This window comes from Prionailurus viverrinus, chromosome B1, assembly GCF_022837055.1.
Source record: "Prionailurus viverrinus isolate Anna chromosome B1, UM_Priviv_1.0, whole genome shotgun sequence".
In the NCBI taxonomy this organism is placed as follows: Eukaryota; Metazoa; Chordata; class Mammalia; order Carnivora; family Felidae; genus Prionailurus; species Prionailurus viverrinus.
This window is the reverse complement of record NC_062564.1, coordinates 54,309,906-54,337,293: the sequence shown is the minus strand read 5'-3', so window position 1 is coordinate 54,337,293 and position 27,388 is coordinate 54,309,906. Positions and strand designations below refer to the sequence as shown.

At 34.6% G+C, this 27,388-nt stretch overlaps 1 protein-coding gene across 8 annotated transcripts; it reads left to right on the top strand.

Annotated features, from left to right (window-relative positions):
• Positions 1-96: 96 nt before the first annotated feature.
• On the top strand, positions 97-27,388 carry CEP44 (centrosomal protein 44). 8 transcript variants are annotated; one of them, XM_047856212.1, is made up of 13 exons: positions 98-511; positions 1,717-1,825; positions 2,726-2,757; positions 7,752-7,890; positions 11,197-11,344; positions 12,493-12,639; positions 13,462-13,584; positions 16,031-16,201; positions 17,280-17,486; positions 18,227-18,302; positions 23,545-23,669; positions 23,923-23,960; positions 24,720-27,388. In XM_047856212.1, exons 4-13 carry the CDS (start codon positions 7,802-7,804, stop codon positions 24,760-24,762), a joined length of 1,167 nt encoding a protein of 388 aa, XP_047712168.1. In that variant the 5' UTR covers positions 98-511; positions 1,717-1,825; positions 2,726-2,757; positions 7,752-7,801; the 3' UTR covers positions 24,763-27,388. The 8 variants fall into 8 exon arrangements, with proteins under 8 accessions (XP_047712170.1, XP_047712168.1, XP_047712169.1 ...); XM_047856210.1 differs by having other exon boundaries at positions 99-511; positions 1,717-2,037; XM_047856213.1 differs by lacking the exon at positions 2,726-2,757.

The window sequence follows — 27,388 nt, the reverse complement described above, 5'->3', positions numbered from 1 at the left end:
GATGTTTATGATTCGCTATAGATTCCCTGTTTCTCGCTTAGCAGCCCGAGCCCCTCTGAGCTTGAACACTAGACAAACTTTTAATCCGTAACTTGGGATCGGACTGGCCGTTGAAAAGCCCCTCTGCAGAGTCAGTCACCTCAGGGGTCTGGACAAAAGTAGTGTGGAATCTGCAGCGAGGAATCGTGAAGCACTTCGGAGCCTGCCGTTTTGAAGGGCTGGCCGGGCGCGTGGCGCGCCGCGACCCACTGTTTAAATACAAACGGTCGTCGCGAGGGGTGCGCCTCGGTGCCGGCGTCGGGACACAGCGACGCGTTGCTGGAGTCTGGGCTCCACTGGCTACCACTGGTCGCATATGCTACCTCCCTCTGTCCTTGCTGTGCGGGGCCAGAGGCCTTCGGGGCCCACTTGTTTGCTTGGCGGCTGCTGGCGAGGCTGCGCCCCAGGTTAAGCAGGGGAAGCCTCTCTCCTGCTGCCTTGACCGAAACCACGGGCGGGAGCGAATGACCAGGTCTGCGTTTTCATCCTTTTAAAGCAAATGGAGGGAGGAGACCCCTTGCTTATATACAAAACTGGCATACCCTTATGATAAACCGCGAAGTTGGAAGAATCGCGGAAGCTAATTCTCTCAGGTTAGGTTACAGTTTAGGGTCTGGGCTGGGAAGTTACAGACTGATTCGTTCTTTCGGAACCACTGAATTCTGATCCGACTCCTCCGAAGGGCTGGCTAGAAGAAAGAGGTGAAGGTAGTTGAGTTTTCTTTGCTCGCATGTCCCTGGGTTTCCGTATCTTTCTAGGCAACTTCCGATTTTTTTCCCCTCAGTGAAAATATCAGTCTTGGCATTTGATTCCGAAATTATGGGTACGCTATTTTGCTAAAATAACCCACAAACGTTCTGACAGTTTTAGCTGTGAACACAGCAGTCCTACAGAGCTCTATTCTTGTTCCGTACTGCCTGTTTTTCTCTGTTTTCTTAGTGTTTTCCCTTTTCCAGATCTTTCTCCCTGTTGTAGAGCAGCGTTTCCCTTAATATCTTTTGCTAAAATTTCATAAACCTAGCTTTTCCTCACATATACTCCTCCCTTTATTTTTGATTCACGGTTTTAGATACTATCTAGTGTTGTAAGCTATGTCACAAACTCTTAGCCATGGACCATGATCGTTAAAGTCAGTGTACTTGTTCATTCTGAACAAAAATCACTGAGTTCAATGGCATTCCATTGGGAGGCATCACTTAACACCTGTGAGAGCAATGCGAGTAAACTAGATTAAAAATCATAAACTGCCATCGATGCCGTTTTCATCACCTTCCCCCAATAAATTTAGTTGTTGGGCAGATATGACTTGTAGAGAAACTCTCTGGAGGAAGCAACATTGATTCCATCTTAATGATTGAATTTATACTACAATAGCAGAGTAATAGTTCCTTTCTGTTAATTTCTTTTGTTAAGGGTTATAAATTTAAAATGTTAATCAGTTTTTTAAAAAGTAAGTTATTTTCCATTTCTGAAAGTACTATGCTGAACTGTGATTAAGTTGTAGATTGGCTTCTTTTAATACCCTAATTTTAGTGTTTTTCATTTTTATAATAGATTTAGCAGTCTTTCATGATAATGTATAGCAGTAGCTATGATTTTTTGTGTGTATAATACTCACAATTTTTTCTCCCTGTATTTTTTCTATCCCGTTTTATTACTTATCTCCTTCACCTACAGATCCAACCTGTACTTGTATCTTACTCTTCTTCAAAATATTTATTCTGCTGGTACTGAAGAGGATGTGCTCCAAGGACATACTTTGTTGTCAGAAATTCCATTATCGGAGGTAGAAATAATATGAGACATTGATATGTTCCAGGACTTCAGAGAAAGGAAAGATACCACAAAGTGTTAAATAAAGCAAAGTTGCATGCAGTGGAAAGATGGAATATACATCTAGAAGAATTAAAGGAAGTTTTTGAAAAGAGATATATTTATATTAAAGTTATAGAATGTCTTAGAGGAAAAGTTACCAGGAGAAGAATCATATTAAAATAGGTGGGTCTGGAACTTAATGCAATAATATTCTGGCCTATACAGTACCTAAGAATGTGGGTTTTTTGTTTGTTTTTTTTTTGCCATTACAAGCAGATTAGTTACCACTTCCTCTTTCCCAAGAAAGTAAAGGCTGGACTTTGGAAGTCATCTCTCTTACTGCTTCCCTATATCTATTTATCCCCAGGTCATCCTAAAAGATGTTAAATAAGGTTTATTTTCTTGGCCAGTATTTTGTATAATGTGATTTCAGGATCACTTCCTCTTTTTCTAGTTATCTCTCATTTGATGGTACCTGAAATTCCCTCTGCCTAAAAATTGAAATATTTAGAAGTAATTGAAAACACAAACTGAAATCCAAGTATGAGTGTATAAAATTGTATTCAAAAACATCTTATTTACCATGTTGCTAAAGGAGAGGAGTCTTGCAACAGGAAGTTACTGTGTTCCTAAAGAGGGGAGAAAAGGGGACAGAGTTGTGTGGCTAGGGGCTTAAAATAGAAAACCTACTAAATTTAGGATTTTGCAAATCTAGTTCTGCATAGATAACAGAGAAAGTGTGTAAGGAGATGATTTGTATCCTGGGCAACTGCTGGACTGTTGACTGGGGGAGAAGGGGAAGATTATACTATCTCTGCCTGATTTATAAATTGTTCTGTTTTGTTTTGAATGTAATGACTTCATTTTAAAGGAGCTTCATTTCCAGAGGATTCATTTTTCAAGGTATTGTTATAAATTTTCCTTCTATGAAATGACCACGGTCAGTTACAAATAGATATTTTTAAGTGCCTTATTGACCTTGCCTTACTGATAGACTACTTACAGTTTAGAAGCCTTTTAGCGCTTTCTAGCAAAGGTTCATAAACATTTATTTACCTACCAATACATTTATTTATTTTATGAGTCTTTTGGGAATAATGTTTTTTGAGAATCTAATGAAAGCCCTACAAGTATGCAATGAGTCATTTAAAAATATAATTACATGATATTTTCTTTGAGATTTACAAAAATGACCTATTTTATTTAAAATCACAAATATTGTTTTAGTCTGTTGGGAAATTTACCCTTTCCCAGCACTGTGTTTCAAATGTTCTAGAGCTCCACATTTTGGGCTTCCTTTGGATATTTCCTAATGATAAATGTGACTGATTGTTTTTTTCACATTTACTCTTTTGTAAAGTTCCTGTTCAGGTCTCCTTCCTTTTTTACTATTGAGTTGTCTTTCTTTTTCTTATTGCTCTGAAGGGAATTCTTTACATATTTTAGATACACATCTTTTTGTTGGTTTTACATTATTGACAACATCACTTTCTCTCAATAGTTTGTCTTTCCACGCTCAAGGATGTCTTTTGATGAACAGAGTTGCTAATTTTAATGGGGTTCATTTTAATAGTCATTAAGATAAGAAATCTTTCTCTATCTGAAGATCAAAGATAGTCTCCTCTGTGATCTCCAGCAAGCCTAGGTGTCTTACATTTTATGTTTAGATCTTCAACAAACCTGGAATTAATTTGTAAAAGATGTGAAGTACCATTTACATCAAGAGGTCAAGATTTATTTACTCTATCAGGATATTAAGTTGACAGAGAACCATTTATGGAAAAGGGCCATCCTTTCTTCATAGCTTCTTAAGAATCAACTTTGTCATAATTCTAGTGTCAATATACGCATTGTTATTTTTCTGTAGTCTTCCATTCCATTGTTCTATTTGTACATATTTTCACGAACTCAAATTTAAGTTATACAATGAGTCTTGCTATCCAGTGGTTAGTCCTCCAATTTTGATTTTTTTCAAGATTGTGTTAGTTATCCTTTATCTTATGCACTTCTATATACATTTTCAAATCAGTGTCTACCAAAAAATACTTTAGATATTTTATTTTCAGTGGGGGTGGGGGTGGTAGAATGCATTGAACCTATGGATCAATTTATTGAGTCTTCCAATCCTTAAACAAGTATATAGTTTTCTATTTAGGGCCTATTTAATATATCTGAATAAAGTTTTATGTTTTTTTGTTTTGAGGTCTTACATATCTATTCTAGACTTAGTCACATGCTTGTGATGTTTGTGGCTACTTGATTTCTACACATATAACTTTTAAAATAAAATTTTTAACTGAGGAATATAGAGACATACAACTGGTTTTTATATATTGGCCTTGTACCCAGCAATCATCCTAAATTCACTTATTTTTTGTATTTTTTTATATACAATTATGTCATCTGTGAATAGTGATATTTTTATTTCTTCCTTTTTAGTCTTTATTCCTTTTATTTCTTCTTGTATTTTTTTTTTGTAGATACCCTTTATCAAATGCAGGCAGTTCTCTTCTATTGTTAACGTCCTAAGTATTATATCATTAGTGAATGTTGAATTTTATGAAATGCCTATTCTGCATGTATTTAAATAATAACACTTTTCTCCTTTATTTGTTGATGCATTGAAGTATAGTAATTCAATTTTTGTGTTGCTCATACTTTGCATTTAATCCAGTATTATTAAATTACTTTTGTCTTTCAAAGAGTTTCACCTTTGACCACTGGGAACTGTTTCATTTGTCTCCTGTGTCCCTTTGACATACCCCACCAATTTGGGATTGATTTGTTTTGTGTATACTTTCTTACTTTCTGGAACTACATAAAGTTTCAGGCTCATCTTACAAATTTTCTGTCCCAGTCTTAGAATTGACCATTTCTCCAGGGAGTCCTGGTTCCTTTTACTGGAGAACAATGTTACACACCAAGACCTGAATGCTAGGTGTGCTCTTTACTGCTGGAGAGTTGTTGCTTTCAATCACTTCCCACTGGCAGAGAAACAAAATGTGTATGCTAAGCTGTCTTGAAATACTTCAATATATAACTATCTATATCTATGTGAAGCTAAACATGAGTTCATCGTACTGATGTTTCTAACTAATCCATTAGGTAAGCATGGCTCATTCTAGTCTTCTCTCCTTGCTAATCTGTAAATTCCCACTCCAGCAGTGAGAAACCAGACTCCTATTCTACCATCTATTTACTTAATTTTTCAATTCCAGTGTATATGCATAGAAGTGTCAGAATTACCTCATAAGTCCTTGGGAAACATCTTATAAACTAGAGTAGAGTGTTTACATGCAGTTGATTTTGTCTTTAGTCTCTCAAGCCCCACTCATTTCCAAAGTTAGTACCTTTTCCATCCAATACCTTCTATGAGGTTGTTTCACACATTGGTAATATAGTTTGATTTTCTTATCACAGTTTGCATTCTTTCCTGGGGTTTCCTAGTTTTTACATGGTTTTTTAAGGTCATATACATTAGGGTTCTCTCTGTGCTATAAAGTTTTATAGGTTTTGGCAAATGCATAATGTCATGTATCTACCATTACAGTATAATACAGAATAGTTTCACTATCCTAAAAAATTCCCCTATATTTACTTATTCAAACTTGTGTTCTTCCTTCTGAATCCTTGGAAACCACTGATCTCTATAGTCTTTATTTTCACTATAGTTTTGTCTTTTCCAGAATGTCATATAATTAAACTCACACAGTGTGTAGCTTTTTCAGATGGTTTCTTTCACTTAGAAAGATGCATTAAGGTCCATCCATATCTTTTTGTGGTTTTATGGCTCATTTATTTTTATTGCTGAATAAATATCCCATTGTATCGATGTACCACATTTTTCATCCATTCACTTATTGATGGACATCTTGGCTGCTTTCATTTTTTGGTGATTATGAATAGAGCTGCCATAAACATTCAGGTGCAGGATGTTATATGTACCTGTGTTTTCAATTCTATTTAGTGAAAACTTTGTTAACATGATTGCTGATTGTATGGTAAGACTACATTTAGTTTTGTATCTGCTGAACTGTCTTCCAAAATGACTAAATGATAGCAATAAGTGAGTCTCTTTTGTTTCTTCATAAGCATTTGGTATCACCAGTTTTTTGGATTCTAGCCATTATAATAGGTGTGTATTGGTATCTTTTTTTTTTTTTTTAATGTGCAGTCACCTAGTGATACGTAATACTGAGTGTGTTTTCTTATATGCTTATTGTCATCTGTATATAATCTTTGGTGATATGTATGTTCAGCTATTTGGCCTATTTTTTTTTTTTAATTTTTTTTCAACGTTTATTTATTTTTGGGACAGAGAGAGACAGAGCATGAACGGGGGAAGGGCAGAGAGAGAGGGAGACACAGAATCGGAAACAGGCTCCAGGCTCTGAGCCATCAGCCCAGAGCCCGACGCGGGGCTCGAACTCACGGACCGCGAGATCGTGACCTGGCTGAAGTTGGACGCTTAACCGACTGCGCCACCCAGGCGCCCCTATTTGGCCTATTTTTTAACTGGGTGTTTTCTTACTCTTATAAGAGTTCTTTGTATATTTGGGAAACACTTCTTTTATTCAGTATTTGTTTTGTAAATACTCTCTGCCAGTCTGTGGACTATCTTTTCATTTGCTAATAATGTCTTTTATAGAACAGAAGTTTTAAATTTTAATGAAGTACAACTTACCATTTTTTAAAACTTTATTGATTGTGCTCTGATACTATCTAAGTCATTGCTAAACCCAGGGAAACAGGTAGTTGCTCACCTGAACAAATTATGGGAGGGCAGGGGGAGTAAAATTCTAGCTTTAGCAGCTCCTTACATGGACTTTCAAATCATCATCCATATTTCAACCCCCTTGGCCTTATCCCTTAGCCTTTCTTAAGCATTTAAGGACCCCTTATTTCTAAAACTATCTTGCTGCTGTTGGTTTCCTTGTAAATAGATAGGATTAGCCTGTTTCTGCTCTGCTAGGTTGGTTATCACTCCTTCATCTGCTTTCAGTCTTTCAAAATTTTGTTAGTACTTCTGTCATGTGGAATCCCCTCTAGTTCATTTTGCCCTGGTGCGTATACATGGCTTTTAATCATCTACTTTCATTTTAGCAGTGTTGAAAGAAAAGAAATGAAGATAACATGCACTTAATCTGCCATATTTTACCAGCCGAATCCTGAATCGTTTTTAACTTGTCATTTTATTTTTTAAACAAAGCATCCTATTGGCGACTATGTGAGGTCAAAGCCCTGGGAATAATGACTAAATCTGTGATAAATTCCCTTGTCTCCATTTTTTATGGGTTTTTTAAAATGTAACCTTTATAAGCATCTAAAATAGTCATTGCTGGAGATTATCTCAAGTTCATGTTTCCTCCCAAATGGCACTTTGTTCAAAATACAGTATTGGTAGAGTACCATGGGACATATTTTATTTTATTTTTTTAATGTTTTTACTTATTTTTGAGACAGAGAGAGACAGAGCATGAGCAGGGGAGGGGCAGAGACAGAGGGAGACACAGCATCTGAAGCAGGCTCCAGGCTCTGAGCTATCAGCACAGAGCCCGACATGGGGCTCGAACTCACGGACTGTGAGATCATGACCTGAGCCGAAGTCGGACGCTTAACCAACTGAGCCCCCCAGGTGTCCCTCATGGGACATATTTTAAAAACATGAACATAAGGCAAACATTTTTTTGTAAGGAAAAAATATTTAGGGTAAAAGCATATCTTAGATTCAGGAATACTATACTGTCAATAGAAGACAGTACTAGCCCAGTAGGGAAGTCAAGTTAGTAGAGAAATAGCTAAGATAAATATGGTTAGTTCCTATAAGGGATGCAAATAAAATAGAAGATTCAGAAATAGACAGACCTAACCAGTGTTTTATGGATTTTTAATTTTAGGTGAAAAATCAGATCATTTCAAAAGCTGGAGCTGAATGTGATGTTAAATAATGGCAACTGGTGACTTAAAAAGAAGCTTACGGAACTTAGAACAAGTGCTTCGCTCGCTAAATTATCCTAAAGAAGTGGATTGTGTAGGGTAAGCTATGTATCAAAGTTATTTGTATTCTTTTTGGCAATGACTTGAGGTAAGATTTGACATTGGGGGGGTATTTTTTTTTTTTAATTTATTTATTTATTTTTTTTAATGTTTATTTTTGAGACAGAGAGAGACAGAGCATGAATGGGGGAGGGGCAGAGAGAGAGGGAGACACAGAATCGGAAGCAGGCTCCAGGCTCTGAGCCATCAGCCCAGAGCCCGACGCGGGGTTCGAACCCACAAACCGTGAGATCGTGACCCGAGCCGAAGTTGGATGCTCAACCGACTGAGCCACCCAGGCGTCCCAAGGGGGGGTATTTAAATAAACAGGTTTTATCTGGGTCAATTGAAAATTTTCCCTGTAATGTTTAAAATATTTTAGACAGCAAGTAACTACAGGAGGTTTTTTATTACTAAGTATGAATTAATGAAAAATTGTATCTAACTCAAGAGATTTAAAATATGTTCTTAGAAGTAGAACCACAATATATACCCCAGTGTAAGGCATAGTTTCTGTAGAACTTTTAAATTCATAAAAAATAATATAATGGATTTCATTAATTATACAGTATTCTATCCTCTCACATTTTGGGTTGGATGATATTTCTTTTTGATTTGGAAGATTCTCGTTAATAGATTGCTTATGAGAACTTAAACCATGCTCAAAGATTGTTACCAAGCTAACTCATTTAATAGACCCCACTTTGAAACTTTTGCTTTAGTTTCTGCTTTTCCAAAATGACTGCTTTACTTTGTAAATGTAGCAACATGCATTCCTTCTATATTCATGCTAACCTAATGGTACTCTTGTCATCTTCTGTCCTATATTTCCTTTTTCTTCTTATCTGGGATTATTGATTAAAAATATTCCCCACTGGCAGTGCCTGGGTGGCTCAGTCATTTAAGTGTCCTACCTCTGCTCTGGTCATGATCTCATGATTCGTGAGTTAGAGCCCCATGTCTGGCTCTGTGCTGACAGCTTAGAGCCTGGAGCCTGCCTCGGTTTCTGTGACTCCCTCTCTGTCTTTACCCCTCACCCCCCATGCTCTCTCTCTTCCTCAAAAATAAATAAACATTAAAAAAAATTAAAAAAAATATTCCCCACTAGGATACAACTGAAGTCCGGTACTTTGTTTTGTTTGCTGCAGTATCCCCATATCTAGAATTGTGCCTGGTACATATTAGCAGGTAATTAGACATTTATTCAATGATAGTGGACAAGTCCAGATTAGGTATATGTTCAAGGAGTGGAGTGAAACTTGGTTAAAACAATAAAAAAGAGAATCCTGGAGTAATGTGCTTTACATACAAGAATGAATGTTCTGTTGGAAACTGGGGAGAGTTAACTCCAAGAGATGGCTACAAATGAAAGGATAGTGAGGAGAGTGGGGAGAAAGTTGAGTTCTGATGACCTATGATAGCCCTTCTGTGTGAGAAACAGAAGGTGTTCCATAGTATGTACTAATCATGTCTTGGTTCCTTAAACAGGGAAATCTAGTCTTCCTGGGATTTAACCAGTTTGAGTAGCCAAGTTTTCTTCCTACTACTTTTAAGCATCATTTTAAGACACATTTTGGATAGGAATACTTCTAAAATATACTGATAATTCTTCTGTCTTTTGAGTATAGCATTTCAACATTTGATTTTCTGTCTCAGGAGTATCATTAAGAACAATTGCTTTTAGACTATTTCACAATGTAGTAACTCTGCAGAGTCTATGGAGATTGATAACACTGCTTGCTGCTGCTTATTCAGATTGCCCCCCTCACACTCATACACACTCCTCCCACACATATTTTGATTCTTTCTATTTCTTATCCATTTTTTGAAAATGTTTTCTTTCAGCATCTGATTTTTTGGGGGGCCAGTATGCCAACTTGTAATATGTTTTCTTACAATGTCTAATCAAAGTTCTCAGAAACTAGATAACAAAGATTTTTGAGTTAAAACAAGACGTATTAGGAGCACCTGGGTGGCTCAATCAGTTAAGTGTCTGACGCTTAGTCTTAGCTCGGGTCATTATCTCATGGTTTGTGAGATCGAGGACTATGTTAGGCTCTGTGCTAACAGCATGGAGCCTGCTTGGGATATATTCTCTCTCTCTCTCTCTCTCTCTCTCTCTCTCTCTCTCTTCCCCACCCTTGCTCTCTCTTTCAAAGTAAAATGAACCTTCAAAAACAACCAAAAAACAAGAGGTATTAAATGTATACCTGGCTGTCTTCTAGTCATAACGTGCATAAAATGGACAGATTTTGCTGTTCAAAAGTATTCTCATTTCCTGTTTTGAACTAACAGACAATATTGCCAGCAGTTTTATCATTGGGTAAAATATTATTATACCTGTAAATATAAAAAAGGATTTATATTTGTACTGAAAAATAAAATGTAATTTTAATATGTACTTGTTCTCTGCCTTTTTAAAAAAATTGGGTGACGATGGGGAATTTTATGTCTTGAATTTTGTGGAAAAACAAGTTTTGTGTAAGCACATTTTTACTTCAGTTGAACAGATGTAACTGGATAATTGAACAAATACCTCCTTGCTTTGTTGTGGCAGAATCAGTGAAGGTATTTCACATTGAGAAAATAACGCCCATATGTGTAGACAATTAGAAAACAGTACAAGACAAAACCTGAGGCATCAAACACTGAATACCCTGGGACTCATTCTGGAAGAGATCAGTCTGGATCAGAAAGTTGAGGATGGCTTTATGGATGGCTTGAAACTTGACAAATAATTCATAGTGAATAACAGACAAGTAGAAAAGAATGGGATACCTTTCTAGACTGGAAGAATTAACGTAATCTAAGGCACAGATTTCTAATGAGCTTGATATAAATGGAAGATGCAAACTGATTAGCCCAGTTACAGTTTCTAGCCCTATTTTCCTCTCTGTAATTTAAAATTCATAATATTTTACCTTTGCAGGTTTATTGTAAAGAGCAAATGAGGTAATGTAACAAGTGTTTGCCAAACTGTAAAGTGTACTGGAGCACTATAAGGTGGTACATTTGTTTAATCAGAGAAAATGGACTGATCAAATAAGGCTAAGCTTTGGAACATCAAATACTGTGGTGAATAGACCGTACTATTACTGAAATGCCAACTAATAAGTAAATAAGCTATTATTTCATAGCAATCTGGCTATACTGATTTAGAGTAGGAGATGGAATCAAAAGAGTTTTGTGTATCTCCTAATTGTTTGGCTGTAATGTTAACTTACAAATTATCGGCATCTCATTTCCCTTTCTATCTAACTTTGTGGAATTATGCTCCTTAAAACTTTTTCTTTTTCTTCCTAATAGTTTGGTAAAGGGAGATACAACTGCATCTTTGCCCATCATCAGCTATTCCCTTACCTCATACTCACCTTATGTAGCAGAACTTCTGATGGAATCCAATATAGAGCTCATAGCGAAGAATGACTTACGCTTTATAGATACTGTCTACAAGGTACTTGATTGTATGAAACATTATTTCAGAAGTCATAATGATTTTTTAAGATTAATGTTTTATAATAACTCCTTAAATATATGTACAGCACATATAGTTGACAGTATTTTCATATGCATTTCTCATTTAGACAGTTCCTATTATAATCAAAATATAATTTAAGTCCCCTTTATGTTTTATAATCTAATAAATTGCAGTTGGTAAACATTTGCCTGTGGTTACCATTTACTCTTTTTATATCAAATTTTAGTAAAATTTGGCATGTTGGCATAAGTTAGAAATGTGACTGTTGAGTAAATTTTGTGGTTTGTAGAATTATGAGTAACTTAGTTGTTAGTAAGAAAGAACTATAGCTTTGAGATTTCATGTTCCTTGACGTCTGGGACCATATTTTCTATCAATTCTAGTATCTATACTTGTACTATATTGGGACTGAACTTAATCTCATGATTAAAAAATTCCTTCTGATCATTATTAATTTTTACTCAAGCAGTGGTTATCTCAAACTGTTGTTAAAATAATAAAACCCATTTATCAGATCAAGTTGTTTTTGTTTTTTTTTTTTTTGCGAGTTTACACTTAATGACATGGGATCTTTTCTATGTGTAGAGTCTCTGTTTAATCTTCCCTGTCTTTGCCTCTGACACCAGCAGCTTCCTTGAAAGACTAAGAGGCACTTCTAAGAAATCCTAGGGTTCTAGAGCATAGGCTTTGAAAATTGGTGGTCTAGTTAGTCTGTTTCTCTCATTTTACAAATGAAACATTGGAACTCAGAGGCCTACTGACCTAAGAAATCATATAGTGGAAGAACTAAACAAATAACAACTAAACAACTGTTGTTTTCTAACATCTGGTATGGCATTCTTTATTTTCTACTAAGTTAAGGAGTTTTTCTAGTACCTATGAGGATATTTGAACCTTTTGATCATTGACTGTATTTTGTTTCTCCCTGGACATGCATCTATTCTCTGCTACTTCTGCCCATTTTCTACCTGGATACCTCCTACCTGGTCCTGACTACCACCATGCCTACAAATCTCTTTAGTACCTCCATCTAATGCCTTGATCCTCCTTCTTGAAGATGGTATTACATTCCTGACCAGGTGACCATTTATCATTTTGGATTTTTATCTGTTTCCTCTTTACAGCTTCTTCGTGATCAATTTAATTATAAACCAGTTTTGACAAAAAAGCAGTTTCTCCAGTGTGGGTTTGCAGAATGGAAAATCCAAATTGTTTGTGATATTTTGAATTGTGTGATGAAAAAGCACAAGGAATTGAGTAGTTTTGAGAAGGTAATTTTATTAATAGATTTTAACTTACTCTAAGTTGCCTGGTATTTTAGCGGACAAATTCAATACTCTAGATAGCCAACTAACACATAAGTACAATTACTGCATTGTTCACAGATTTAGGCAACCTTATGCCTGATGTTTGCTTTAAATACGGGTCACTTCCGAGGCACCTGTGTGGCTTAGTTGGTTAAGCATTTAACTTTGGTGCAGGTCATGATCTGACAGTTCCATGAGTTCAAACCTCACGTCAGGCTCTGCACTAATAGAGCCTGTATGGAATTCTCTCTCTCTGCCTCTCCCCCACTCGCTCTTTCTGTCTCTCAGAATAAATAAACTTTTTTTTGAAAAAGAGAGACTCCAACTGAGGGTTGCTGGAGGGGAGGTACGTTGTGAGGCAGTAAGTTAAATGAATGGTGGGCATTAAGGAGGGCACTTTTTGGGATGAGCTCTGGGTGACGTATGTAAGAGATGACTCACTGGGTTGTACTCCTGAGGCCAAGACTACACTGTATGCTAAGTAACTTGAATTTAAATTAAAAAAAAAAAAAAGAGATCATTCTTTGGAGTCAGATGGACCTGTTTATTAAATACCGGTCATTTGTTTTTACAAATTTGTGACTTTGAGCTACTAGCTAAGGTAACAGTTCAAACATAATGCGTTTTCCTTACTTTTTAGTTTTCAGAAGACATATCTCATTAGATTTATAATTTGGCGGTCATATTTCATATATGAAAATTCAAATAATGTAATTTAAATATTATATAATTTTAATGTCAGCTTTCACGTACATTTAGTCTCAGTACTTTTTTTTTTTTTTTTAGATTCCATCACAACAAAGAAAGAAAATCAGTTCTGTTAAGTCAGAACCTTCTTCAAGCACTGAGAAGACATCTACAGAATCTGTTGGCATTGATATCACTGGCAGATTTATGACTTCAGGAAAGGTAGGAAGATACTAAGAAAATATGTAGGTGTTAAAGATTTATCTACCTAATTAATCAAATGTACAAGATTCACTTTTCTGACTAGTAGCTGGTAAAACATTTTTAGTCAGATTTGGTTAAGGAGTTTTGACAATGTATACTGTATATTACCTGGAGAACAAACAGTCCTCACATAAGATAGAAATGTAAAATGAACAAGGTTTGTTTTTACATTTCTATTTCCTAAATCTGCCTCATTTCCCAGATAGAATAGCGATGATTTGGGAAGGTTGTATAATGTGATCATGACATGTACTCTTATTTATGTATCTAGTCTTTCTAAAACATGGAAATGTATGAGGAGCATACCATTAGTTATAGTGATACTTTATGATAATTCATTTGCACAAATTCCTGTCTCTGTACCATGAGTGTATATTATCCAGTGATTGATAGTCCCTAAATCTATAATCTGGTTTTGGGTAAATTTTTTAAAATATTTTCTCTTTGTTAGTAAATATTTACCTACCCTTGTCTCCTCTGAGCATTTGTGGCTTAATGAGTCCCATGCATTTAGGGATAGCTTTTCTATCTCCAAGAGAAATTGAGTTCAAGGTATTACTTTATAATGATCAGTATACTTTTACCAATCTTCCTTTTGGGGCAAACCATTTCTGAGATTAAAGCATAGAATATCAGATAAATAATCAACGTGCAATTAGATAAAGGATGTGAATAGTTTCTGGTGGAAGTAAAATCCAGAGAATTATTTCTTCCCAGTACAATGTACATGAGTTACAACAATCTATTAAAAAGCTACTTGTATGCCTCTATAACAGATAATGACATTTTACTGTAGGGAAAGCATTCTTATATCAATAACTTTTCTTTTTTTTTTTTTTAAATGTTTTTATTTATTTTTGAGACAGAGAGAGACAGAGCATGAGCAGGGAAGGGGAAGAAAGAGAGAGGGAGACACAGAATCTGAAGCAGGCTCCAGGCTCTGAGCTCTCAGCACAGAGCCCGACGCGGGGCTTGAACTCACGGACTGTGAGATCATGACCTGAGCTGAAGTTGGACGCTTAACCGACTGAGACACCCAGGCACCTCCTATCAATCACTTGTCTTACCTAACTCTTGTTAGTTTTATATGATTTTCTAATTTTTAAGTGGTTTATATCTAGTATCTTTCCCCAATATATAAGAATTAATATAAACAAGAAATTTCTTCCACCTTTTTTAAAAATGTTTTTTTTATTTATTTTGAAAGAGTGCATGCAAGTGGTGGAGGGGCAGAGGGAGAGGGGAGAATCCCAAGCTGGCACCAAGAGAATCCCAAGCAGGCTCCATGTTCAGCACAAACCCTGACCCAGTGCTCAGTCTCACTAATTGTGGGATCATCACCTGCGCCGAAACCAAGAGTTGGACACTTAACTGAGCCACCCTCACGTCCCTATACTGCTTTTTTTTTTTTTTAACCTTCCTGTTCTTAGTACAGGCACTATAAGCACTTACTAAATATAAGCTGATATAACTAAATGTATTTTTCAATCTTCTATTTCAGTTTTGGGGCTGAGTAGTAATATATATTGTCCTAACAAGGAAAGGTGCAAAATTTCACGGCATTAGACTTGTTTTTCTTAAAGTATTGTTTGTTATTAGTCAAATTTTAATCAGTTGCATCGGATCTTTATCAGAAATTTTAATATTAAAAGTTGGAATCAGTAAGTACATTCCTTTGTTTACAGTTAGAGATTAAGTCAGTACTAAAACAAATTATCTCTTTTCCCAGTTCCTTCTGTAGAGTATGATTTGTGAATTCTGTGTTACATTATATGATATTTTTGTAGTGCATATGCAGTCTAAGGTAAAGGAGGTAGGCAGGAGAGTCTTGTCTGAATGCATAGTTTGACCTAATGCCTTATTCTCAGGACTTTTGTCATTAATTTTGAATTGTTAGCTGAAGAGCTGATATTTTCTGGTTTGTTTAATAGAAAAAAATTGTAATGGGTCCTACTCATGGAGCCAATTCTTGATTATTTATGTGAATTATGTGGCAACCTATTATGGGATGTTTCAAACATTTATAAAAGTACCAATTCCCACTATCAGAAAATTATCGACCCCTTGTTAATCTTGTTTCATCTTTATTATAACCACTTTTCCAACATCTTCCCCCCAATTCTGAAGCAGTGTGAATCAAATCCCAGACATTATTAAATAGTTACTTCAATTTTTCTATTATGTAAGAATGCTCCAAAAATAATAACTGCAATTTCATCATCATAAAATATTAGTAATATTAACAGTTTAATCAATGTTTGATATATACCTTACTGTTATAATTTAAACTTTCATAAATTTTAAAGGGAAGATAAGGTATTTCTTCTGCAAAATTATGTATATGTTGAAAATCATTGTATGAGGGGAACATTGAAGCAGCTCTGACATATTTTTCTCTATGCAGACAAAAGCTGTGGTGATCCGTCACCTGTATAATGAAGATGGTGTTAACATTCCTGAAGATACGAGAAGTACAGTAACAGATGTTAGTGGAGCATTTGATGTGTGTGACTTAAAGACTACTGAAATAAAGGTTCCTGAAGTAAAGTTCCCTGAAATCAAGTCTGAACAACAAGTAAGAATTTTGGACTTCCTTAACAGATGCCTGTATTTCTTACTTTGATGTACATGATTACTTCAGCACCTAAACTTTGGAATATCTCTAACTTTTTGCATTATTACTTATGACACAACACTTGATTTAAGAATAAGTAAGTCTACTGTTTATAATTCAACAGATACTATTTGCTGCTTATGTTTAGGGTACGGGGCCAGGTGTTATGGGTAATGCAAAGATGAATAAGAGACAGTACTTTGCTTCAAGGAATTTAAAGTCTGGTTAGAGACAGAAATACACTGCTTTGTACAGTGAAGGTTCTGTATCATCTATCCCTCTCATTAAAGAATGGAAAAAACTGGTGCACACTCCCTCCTGCCATTTTATTTTCTTTTTTGGGCCCTTGCTTTCTTCTTCTCTTACTTTTAGAATACCTTTTCTATTACTTTATTGCCACAGACCTTCTTATAGTGTCTTATCTATACTGCTCTGCTGACTTCCTTTTCTATCTTCTATTTCTTGTAACTTCTATACACCGCAGTTTATAATTGGCATTTATAAAAACTACCACATGGTCATTAGGCTGATTTCCTGTCAATAGCAAACTGAACAGTTTCAAAGCACTGTCATATTTTGGTCATTCCCTCTTAGCTTTGTGCTGGGTGCTGTTACAAATAGCTAGTTAGTGATAGTTTTATTATACTACCAGGTGCCTTTCTAATAGCTTCATGCAGAATTAATCTTCAGATGAGCTATATGAAGTACAAACTGTTGGAGATATATATGTGTATATATACACATATATGTATATATATGTGTATATATACACATATATGTATATATATATGTGTATATATACCCACACATACAAACACACACACACATTTATATATAAATTGAAACACCAAGGTCACACATCTCAGAAGAGGTAGTTTCAGTGTCTGAGCATTCTGCCTGTATAGATCATAGTCTTTTAACTCTCATGCTGTGTGCCTGTTATAACTATTGAAATAACGCCGTGGAAATGGAAATACATCGATTTTTAAAACAATTTCAGTCTGTCTAATACAACTTTTAACCTTTCTAATCATTTTAGGATATTAAGATTAATCATGAGATTACTGCACTACAGACTATGCTTGCTGAATGCCAAGAAAAACTTAAGAAACTGACTTTGGTAGAGAGTAGATTAGACTCTTTGGAAGAAAAAATGAAAGGAAAAGTGATGGTAAATGAAAAAACTTGGGCTAATCTTCTAAGTCGTGTCACTCTTCTTGAAACAGAAATGCTTTTGTCTAAAAAGGTATTTCCTATCTTTAACATTTATGGGATATCTCAGATACATTGTTAAGTGTGTGTTCTTTTGGAAAAACTAAAAGAATATTTAGGTAATGGGAAAGTGTTTAGTTAAAATGAGGCCCTATTTAGATATAGCCCATTTTGTTGCTGCTATTGTGGTTATTGTTTTTCTCTTTAGCAACTGAGATAATCTGGCAAGCCTCTGTAGGTTCAGCTTTTAGAGCTGTTGATACTGTAAGCATTTAAAAAAAGGTACGATAATGTTTGATTTTTATGAAGAGCTTGAAATTATATTCTTTAATTGTACAAAGGTCCTATTTTTATCGCGAAAAGAAAAAAGTGGACAGAACAGGAACAATTAAAATTATGACTTCCTTTTCTTATTTACAAGTTATAAATTTCCTGGAAACAGTTACCAAATTTGCCATTGCCTTATGAAGTCTGAGAAATTTGTTTTGATTTGCTTAGGATTTCAATTTCTGGTTCTAGTCTATCTTTCCTTCCTAACAGTAAAGTTAGTTGATTCAAGAATGTTACCTCTGCTTCCACATTTGAAAGGTTATTTCATATTCATAGTGGTATTTATGTATTGCTTTACAAACAATTAAAATTTAAACATTTATCTTGTTATCTTTTATGCTTAATAGTAAGAATAGTAATAGTAAGAATATAGTATAGAATAGTAAGAATATAAAATGAGAACACTTTTCATTTTATTCTAAATACTAAATTATATTATTCCAGAATGATGAATATATAAACTTTGGTCAAGTGAATGAAGACTATGAATCCAGTAATGACTTGGATATTCTGAATTCTGGTAAGTTGTAATATTAGGGCAGTGGTATTGGTGGTAAGGTAAAGAGTTTTCAGGAAGATGATTTTTGTAGGTATTTGATAATTTTAATAGTCCCAAGCCTTATTTTTTAGAAGCTGCAAATCTCCTAGGAAAAAAGACAGTATTGAAATTATGGACTACTGAAGCCAAGGATTGCTTAATAAAGCCGGTTTACATATCTTACGCGAGGTAGTGGCTGAATAAAGTCCCGTGTACAAAATTGCAAACTTTTATAGAGGCATTTTATTTTACTCTTTTAATTGCTAAATGCTCTAGAATAAACATGGAACTCCAGAGTTTTTAATTTAAACTTATGATAGCTTCCACCTCTGTAAATAACATAAGTAAAAAAAAACATTTGTCAGTAACCTGTAATGTATTACAAGCCTCTTGAATTTAATCAGTTAAATGATGATAATGTCTTCTCCATATCACTTACTTCCACTGGATTACTGACATTTTCATTGTGACTGAGCAGCAAAGCTAATATTTCTGGGCTTTTTTTTGGTGATAGCTTTTATTTTTTATTATACTTTTTGAATAGACAAAGTTCGAGATTTTGTCTTATGCTAATAATTAAATCATATTTGCAGAAGAGATATTTTGTCCAACTGAGAATTCATAACAAAAAAACATTTTAAAATCTGTGGATGCTTAATATCATTAAATCTTTCAGCTACTGTGTATAACAACACCAGCATTATAGTACTATGTACCTGACACTGTCCTTAACTGCTGTATTAACAAATTTAATTCTCAAAGCAAACATTCAAGTACTGTAATTATCCATATTTTACAGAAGAGAAAACTGAGGTACAGAGAGAGTAAATAAATACTCCAAAGACCACACAGCAATTGAATAATGGAGCATATTTTAATCTGGGGAACTTGGCTCTGAAGTTTTCTCTTAACTACTACATATTTAGTATACATGTCAGTTTTATGGCAGGACAGTTTCAATGATTAGGTTACTATATAATGATTTGAAGTGTTATTTCAGGCAATAAATTTATTAGACTACAGATTTCAGGTTTGGTAAATGTTTCCTCTTCAAATTTATCATTCATTCATTTGTTCAACAAATGTCAAAGCTCAACTCAGGTCTTTGAGGTCAGGATCTTTACCTTATGATCTGCATAGCAGACAGAAATTAGGTCTGTACTTCTAGCTCCAATATCTGTATATAATGGCGTTAATTTTTTTATGTAGTGTAAGAGTATTGAATGCCCGCTACTTGCAAACGCTTGCCTTTTCCAAGTTTGGTTTTGCATGTTCACAATTATAATTTTATTAACATTTTTACAGACCTACCTTTAAGCCATTGAGTTAACACATAACCAAATATAAGCCAATGTACTAAGACTTAGAGTGATAGGCAGATAGGCCATCATCTGAAATGGGTTGTAGATTATGAACAAGATAAATATATGGTCTCAAGAAATTTATAATCTAACAGTGATCAGTTAAAAGAGTTAAGTTTATAAATTCTTACACTTTGTCCCTTAAATATGCATGCTACATGGAACCAGAGAGTTTGATTTCACTTGGAAGTTGAGAGCAATAATTCACCAATCTCATTTTAGGATTATGTTAAGTTGGGAATGGTTTTTGAGAAGTTTCAGATTTGTTTTCCCTTTATTAGAAATAGTGTTTCCATGGGGGGCTGTAAGGCGTCTCTGTGTTTGGCAAAAAATCAGTGAGGAGAGGCTTTTATTATAAGGATTGCGCTTACACTGGGTGATTTTGGAGACTGTTTAAAATGAGCGTTCTTCTAGTTTGTGTTCTGTTAGGAAGCGGGAACACTTTGATGAGTGATGATAAGAATGAATGCTGAAATTTTCAGTGGAAAAGAAGTACTTAATATTAGCCAGGAGAGCACTATAGCTGGTCCTTTGCGTGTTTGCTGCTTACATGGTGTCCTTGTCTGTATTCAGACATGACAGAGTTGGTCTTGTTTGTTTCATCAAGGTAATGAAGTGACCTCATATGATGGGTTTCTATGAACATAAATAATTATGTTCAGTTGGGGATACAGTGACCTGGTTGTTAATTATTGGATAGGCCATGACCATGAATGCTCTTTGTTTTTTGCTTTGCTTTTTTTGTGCCTTTTTCCTCATAAGAAAAAAATTAATAAAGTTATAGTGTCACAAGTGTATGGATCCAGTATGACTAGAAGGAAGGGTACATGTGGGCATATGAAGGAAGTTGAAAGAGAAGAGTAGAAAGATAAAATCATGGAGTTTATATGGGGTCATATATTTTTAGCAAAGTAAATACAATCAGATTTCTATTTCAGAGAAATCATCTTAAAACAGAAAAGTGGTTCATTATAGGAAAGTAACACAGGAAAGGGCGGTAATTTGAAGCGTCTTTCAGATCCTTTATTTCAGAATAATGAGGGTGTCTACTAAGGCTATGATAGTAAGGATTAAGAAAAAAATTACTTAGTTGTTAGAATTGATAGCTCTTGATTGCTGATAGAAGTTGTGGTGAAAGAGAGAGGAAAAAGTCAAAACGGACCACTTGTATTTGACTTGTGTGATTGGGTACATAGTCGGTACTCTTTAATAGAGAATTAAGGAGACAGTTGGGGAAAAATGGATTCACTTTTGAAAATACGAAATTATGTATGAAATACTTAAGACAAAATATCCAAAAATCAGTCGGACATATTTTCCCTTGATTGGGAAGGACTGGTTTACAAATTGGTTTTCCCCGCTATTGGAAAGAGGAGCATTAACATGAAACCTTTCATAAGCCTAAATGCATAAAGCAAAGTAGTACCAGGAATTTATGGGGAAAATATTTTGAGCATTCCCACACCTCAAAAATAACTTTTTGTAGGCTTTTTTGATGCCTTAGGACACATCTTGCCAATGGATGCACAAAATAAGCCCCGATAAAGCAGTTGCTCACAGAAACAGTTCAAAGCTATGGCGGCTTGATGCTGAGATGCTGAGTGTAACTCCCAGGGAAGGAGCTTTGCGGGCCACTCTCGCTGCTCCAGGTGTGTGATGCCTCTAAAATAACTTGCTGTGAAACAAGTGCTGAATGCTATTTTCATTTTTTTGCCTTTATTCAAAAAAAGTGAAAATCCTCCTTGACTTCTTTTGGTTGGCAAAAACAGGTACTAATGTGGATCTTCTTTAAAAGCAAAGTGGCATAATGCGAACTTTTGATAAGCGGGAGATACCTGTATAGTTAAATGGCAAAGGACCTAACTAGTTCTCTTAATGCAGTAAGGTAATTCTCCAAAGTTGTCAGTTAAAGATTAAAGGTCATGGGAAGTTGGCTAGAAAATCTAGATCTTACAGATCCCCTTTCTTCATAGAGATCTATTGGCAATGACTCTGAAACTGTAAACAATAATTGCCCTAGGGACTACTACTCTTCCCTTTATTTTCCATCCTGAACTTAAATTTTTTTAAAAAGTTTATTTATTTTTGAGAGAGACAGAGACAGAGCACAAGTGGGGGAGGAGCAGAGAGAGAGGGAGACACAGAATCTGAAGTAGGCTCCACTGTGAGCTGTCTGCACAGAGCGCGGCATGAGGCTTGAACTCACAAACTGTGAGATCATGACCTGAGTTGAAGTTGGACGCTCAACCAACTGAGTCACCCAGGCACCCCATCTTTTCCAACATGAACTTAGTTGCCAAATCTTTTCTCAACTTCCCATAGCACAGTTAAAAGCCATTATGTTTAAACAACGAAGACTGTATACTAAAGACTTAGGAAAGCAATAGGAAAAATCATCACAGAAAGTAATACACACTTCATTGATCTGGCTATTAAAATATGGCTTGTGTTCTGTATATGTCCCATTCTGTAATCTCCGGAATGCCCTATGTGGCTTTCCCAATAGCCTCCATAGCCTGCCTAATACCAGCTTTTTCCCATTGTGAGGTATATACCCTTGAAGGCTAGATAGATACTTCCAAGTCTAGGCCCCAGAGAGCAGAGCAGAAAGCTGTTCCTTCACCTTCCATTCAGTTTCCATTCTGTCTTCCCACTTCTTATTTCCTGTCCTAGGACTTAAAACCTCATTATTTTTGAACAGCTTAAAAAATGTTCAGCTCTTTCCAAGGATACTCATCTCTATCCATGGAAAATAATCCAAGATTAGGGAATGGTAGATATAGTTCCTGCCTAGTTTCAGGTTATTCCTTGAAATTACCTATTGCCAAAAGCCCCTGTTAAAAGAGCTGGGTATAGATAATCTTCAAAATTGTACTATGTGATCTTGATCCCTGAGCTTGACCAACTGAATCAAGAGTAAACACCTAATCCAGGGAATGCCAATTCAAAAGGTGTTGAGCCAGAGCATTTTCTCTCCCTTGGGAGTTTGGAATTAGGATACTAAGTCAGTCAAGATGTTGAGCCTGGGCTAGGCTGGCCTTTTTCTTCCAAGTTCATGCTGATAAGTAAGCAGATGTATGGAGTAAATAGGTAAGAGAAGTAGACAAAAGAGATGGCTCTGTGTGAAATGAAAGTAAAAGTCTTTCCAGTTGGTTCAGTCTTCAGGTGGTAATACCTTTTCCCTAATTGAGGTTGTCTGTGTAGGCTTACAATAAAACTGTCTTCATATAAACCAGTTTAAATGGGTGCTTATTTTTTTTTTTTTCTGGCCTTGATTTTGCGGTCATATGTATCTTGACTAAAACATAGGGCTAATGGGATTGATTTAATAGTAGCATGTCTTATAAGTGATGTTCTATATTTGATTTAGTCATAGGAAAGATTTGCCATCATTTTGTCGCATGAATGGTATCGGTGTACGAGGTGGAAAGTTGTTCACTTCTTTAGAAAAAAAAAAAAATCTTTAAACCCTGAATTTTAGGCATTGTTTTTTCCATACAGGTTAACTTAGGAGGGAATCTTTATTGATTTTTCAAAAGTATACTCAGCATTAGTAATAGTTGCAACCATCTTCAGAAAAGAATATTCATGAGTCAGTAGCTGATACTTAAAAATAAATTATGAACTTGCCTACTTGCTATTAGGACTATCAGGATAAAGATAGTAGTACCTTTTATAATTTTTACTGGCCAGTTTTTAACATCTAGATCTCTAGGTATAATCTTAAAAGAATAATAACAATTTATCTGGGTCAATACCAGTAGCCATTTTATATTAAAATGTCTGTTTTTCTTCCATTTACAAATAAAATTTTTAGATGTGACTGCACTGTGAAGATAACCTAAATATTAATTTCTCCACAGATAGAAAAGGCAAAGAGGAGAGACAAACGAGTGTTCCTCTATCCTCTGGTTATAGTACAGTGTCATCAGATTCAATTCCCAGAACCCCAATGGTTTGTTACTGTGGTCTGAAAGAGAATTCAGAGGTAAGAAAAACTGGCAACTGCCTGGATGATTTCCTTTCTAAGGGCAGGAGAATAAGCAAGCACTAGATTTGGTTGTAGATGCATTGGCAAGAAAAATAGTGAAACTGTAAATCTTAATCTCTCGTAAAAATTCTTTATGATAAGTAAACAGTACTTAATGCAATGTTTTAGACTCTTTTATATGTTCACGGTCCATCTTTGATGATGGTTTACTTTGAGAAATCGCCTAAATTTGTTGCTTTTTAAATTAAAGGAAACAACAATCCAGAAAATGGAAAGGATGAAAAAAATGTAAGTAACAGAAAGGGGGAACAGAAATTCATTTCTCTGTAGGGAGTTGTATTGGATTACAGTATATATAGAAAGTGCATATGTGTTTCAAACCTTAAAGGTCTCTCAATCAGGTGTGGAATTTCCTTCAGGACTCCAGTGGATAATAAATCCCCCTACAGTTATGTGTTTGTGAGATGAGTCACTATTTTGGTTTCCAACAAGTGATGTAAAACATTGTTAATGGAATTAATTGTAGGATTAAACAGTGCAGAGATATTTCTGGTTGAAGTTAATCAAAAGTATTATCTACTTTTGATAACTGATTTATCAAAATATTAAATATATGTAGGTAGATGGTTGGAGACATTTTAAGTATTGTTAAAGTATTGCTAGTCTTTCAGTTATTGGTAAAATAATACTAAAAATGATACTTGTGTCTTGTACGAATATGAAATAGTAAAAGCAGTTGAAAGGAAATATGAAATGAACTTGTGTAAGATGATTATGCAGCATCCTACTTCAGGGGACTATATTGCTTTGAAATTTCATAAGTACTAAAATAACTCATGCTCTGAGAATTAAAGACTCATAATTGACTTTAGTGGTATTTCTCCCCTCTGGCCATGGTATATACTTAATTTATTTTTTATACCTGTAAATAAGAAAAGTAGGAAATTTATTTTGGGCTCAAAAGCATAATTTTCAGCCACTTAAATCCTATGCCTCATTATGACTTTTTTTTTTTACTTAACATATTATTTATTTGTTATATTTCAGGTTTGAAGAAACTGCAGAGTTACTGAAATGTCCAAATCACTAATTATAGAGTTTTCTGCGTGAACTTCTCTAGGACTTTGGCTACTGTACATGTTGTATATTTTAAGGATTTTCTATAAATTTTAACATACTGCAATATTTTTATGAAGAATTTTTGAATTCCATTTGGTATATGAGTTTTTTTCGATATTGAGTAAATACTTAAATATTTTTATGCTACGATTACACTGCTTTACTGTATTTTACTTTTTTAAGGAAAACTTACGTGCCAGTACGTGTCTTTTACAGAGTGAAGTCATTATAGCACTGTATTTTTGTGTTGACATTTGTTGGCAGTGTGCTAAGTAATATGTTTTTTAAAGTAGAGGCTTGTGGACCATGGTTTACATCCTGTTGGAAACACTCCAGCTGGGACTTGCATATTGTACCCAGGAGGCTCTCGTGCATACCATCTTGCCATCTGTACTGACTAATATGTTGTAATGAAAAATCAAAAATGCTCATTGCAAATTAAATAAAAATATAATTTTAATGTTAATCAAAAAGCAGCAGTACATTTTCAGTTAACGCTGAGAAAGTAAGGGTATGATTCTCCTTTTGTATTTGGAAATAGGTCAGAAAGTTCACCATGAGAAATGTGTTGAGTATTTTAGTGCTCTATTCCATAACACATTTTAAGACCAGCAGCGCAGACACAGATGGTGGCCATCCAGTATTACAAGGTACACAGTAAGGTCTTTTTGGGTTTTTTAGGTGATGGGAAGTTATATATTTTTCTAGAGAGAGAAAAGGTCTTAGATGAAGTTAAACCAAGAGAAAAAATGAAATTCACTTGAAATTACCAGACAAATTACTAGAGAAATTATCTTTTTTTATCTCTATAAATTAAAAAGTGTAATAATAGCCCTGGGTAATCCATAAGAAAATTGACTACATTATTTTGAAGGAAAAAAGGAGTATTTTTTCTTTTTTATTATTGTTTAGATTATCTAATTAGATTTTATTGGTTCATCTGTTTATAGTCTATATGTTCGATTTGATAGTTGTCACGTGAAATATTAACGTTTCGTTAAAATTCTGTGTGGAAATAACTTTTAAGTATTTTTAGTATTCTAGTACATAGTTATTAGACTTTAAGAATTTTTAAAGTTAGCCCACAACTTTAAAAATTAGTATTAAGTAGATATCTCTAGAATTGATGAATCCAATTAGCTATATTTTTTCAATTATAAAAGATTTATAAAACTCAAGATATTACAGTCATAAAAGAAAAAATACTGCTTTTATATTCTAAAATATCAGTACCAACATGGAATTATAGCACCACCTTGTGGTTCATATATCAGTATTTTACCTTTTATTAAAACAAGTGATTTCCCATAAAACGTACTTTATATTTCCTCTTTTGAGAAACTCAATTCCAATTAAAAAAAAAAAAAACCTTTTTCAAGTTTTCTTGTTTAAAACAGAAGAAAAAAATGTCCCCTTTTCTCTTTGTCTCTTTTTTCCCTCCCTGTCCTTTTGTTTTATATAGCATACATATACAGTACATAGGTGTGAATTTTTACAACATAGGTGTGAACTGCCTGGAACTGCCCAGATCCATTTTAACATGGATTTTTTACAGCACAGTACTGTAAATGTGTATTCGTTTCCTTATGATTTTCTTAATGACATTTTCTTTTCTTATTGCAATACAGTGTGTGATACCTATAACATAAAAAAAAATGTGTTGCAAGCATTAAGTTATTGGTAAGAATTCTGGTCTACAGCAGGCTATTAGTAGATAAGTTTTTGAGGAATCCAAAGCTATATGCAGATTTTTGATTGCGTAGAGGGTAGACTTCCCCATCACCCTTGTTGTTCAAGAGTCAACTGTGCATAACAATTAGATGATTTGAAACTTCTTTAATCCTAATTTGCATATAGTATATGCAAATATACTAGAAGTATAAGGAACTATTGAAAATGTAGTAAAAGTTGTTTTATATTATCAAGTAGAAATTTGGAATCCAATCTTAAAAATATTTTTGTCTAACAACGTGAAACAAAAACTAAAAAAGTCAACTCGTAATAACACTATACATTTACACTTATACTACCCTGACAACATAGTTTTTGTGGAAAACAAAGCTAATTTGACTTTGAAGTTATTGAAGTGATAGCCAAATTATTATTTTACTCTTATTAAAATTTTCTCTCAAACAATTTGGTTAGTAGCTTGTAACCTGAAACCCCTTTTGATTAATTTGAGGGTCCTGAGAAAGTGAGAAAGGAGAATCCTGGAGAGATTATTTGGAGCTATGTTATTAAACCCTTAATTGGAATTTTCACTAACTCCATCCCCTTAATTCTCCCATAACCCAGATGAGAAGTATTTATTTTACCACCAACAGAGGCATCTGCAGCTTGTGCTGCCCTGTCTATACTAGAGAATAGGTCTGGATGAAGATTATATAGGAACACTATAAAGAATGAGTAAGGGAAAGTACTAGTCAGAGTAGATTAAAGAAAAGTAACATCAGCTGTGTGAAAAATCCTAGGCGAAGATAAGGATTAATAAGTTAGAAAAAGTTCTATATTTTTTGTTTGTTTTATTGTAGCATTTTTAATGTGATGTTTTAACATGGAATAAATATACTCACTAAAAAATAAAACTTGGAACTGTG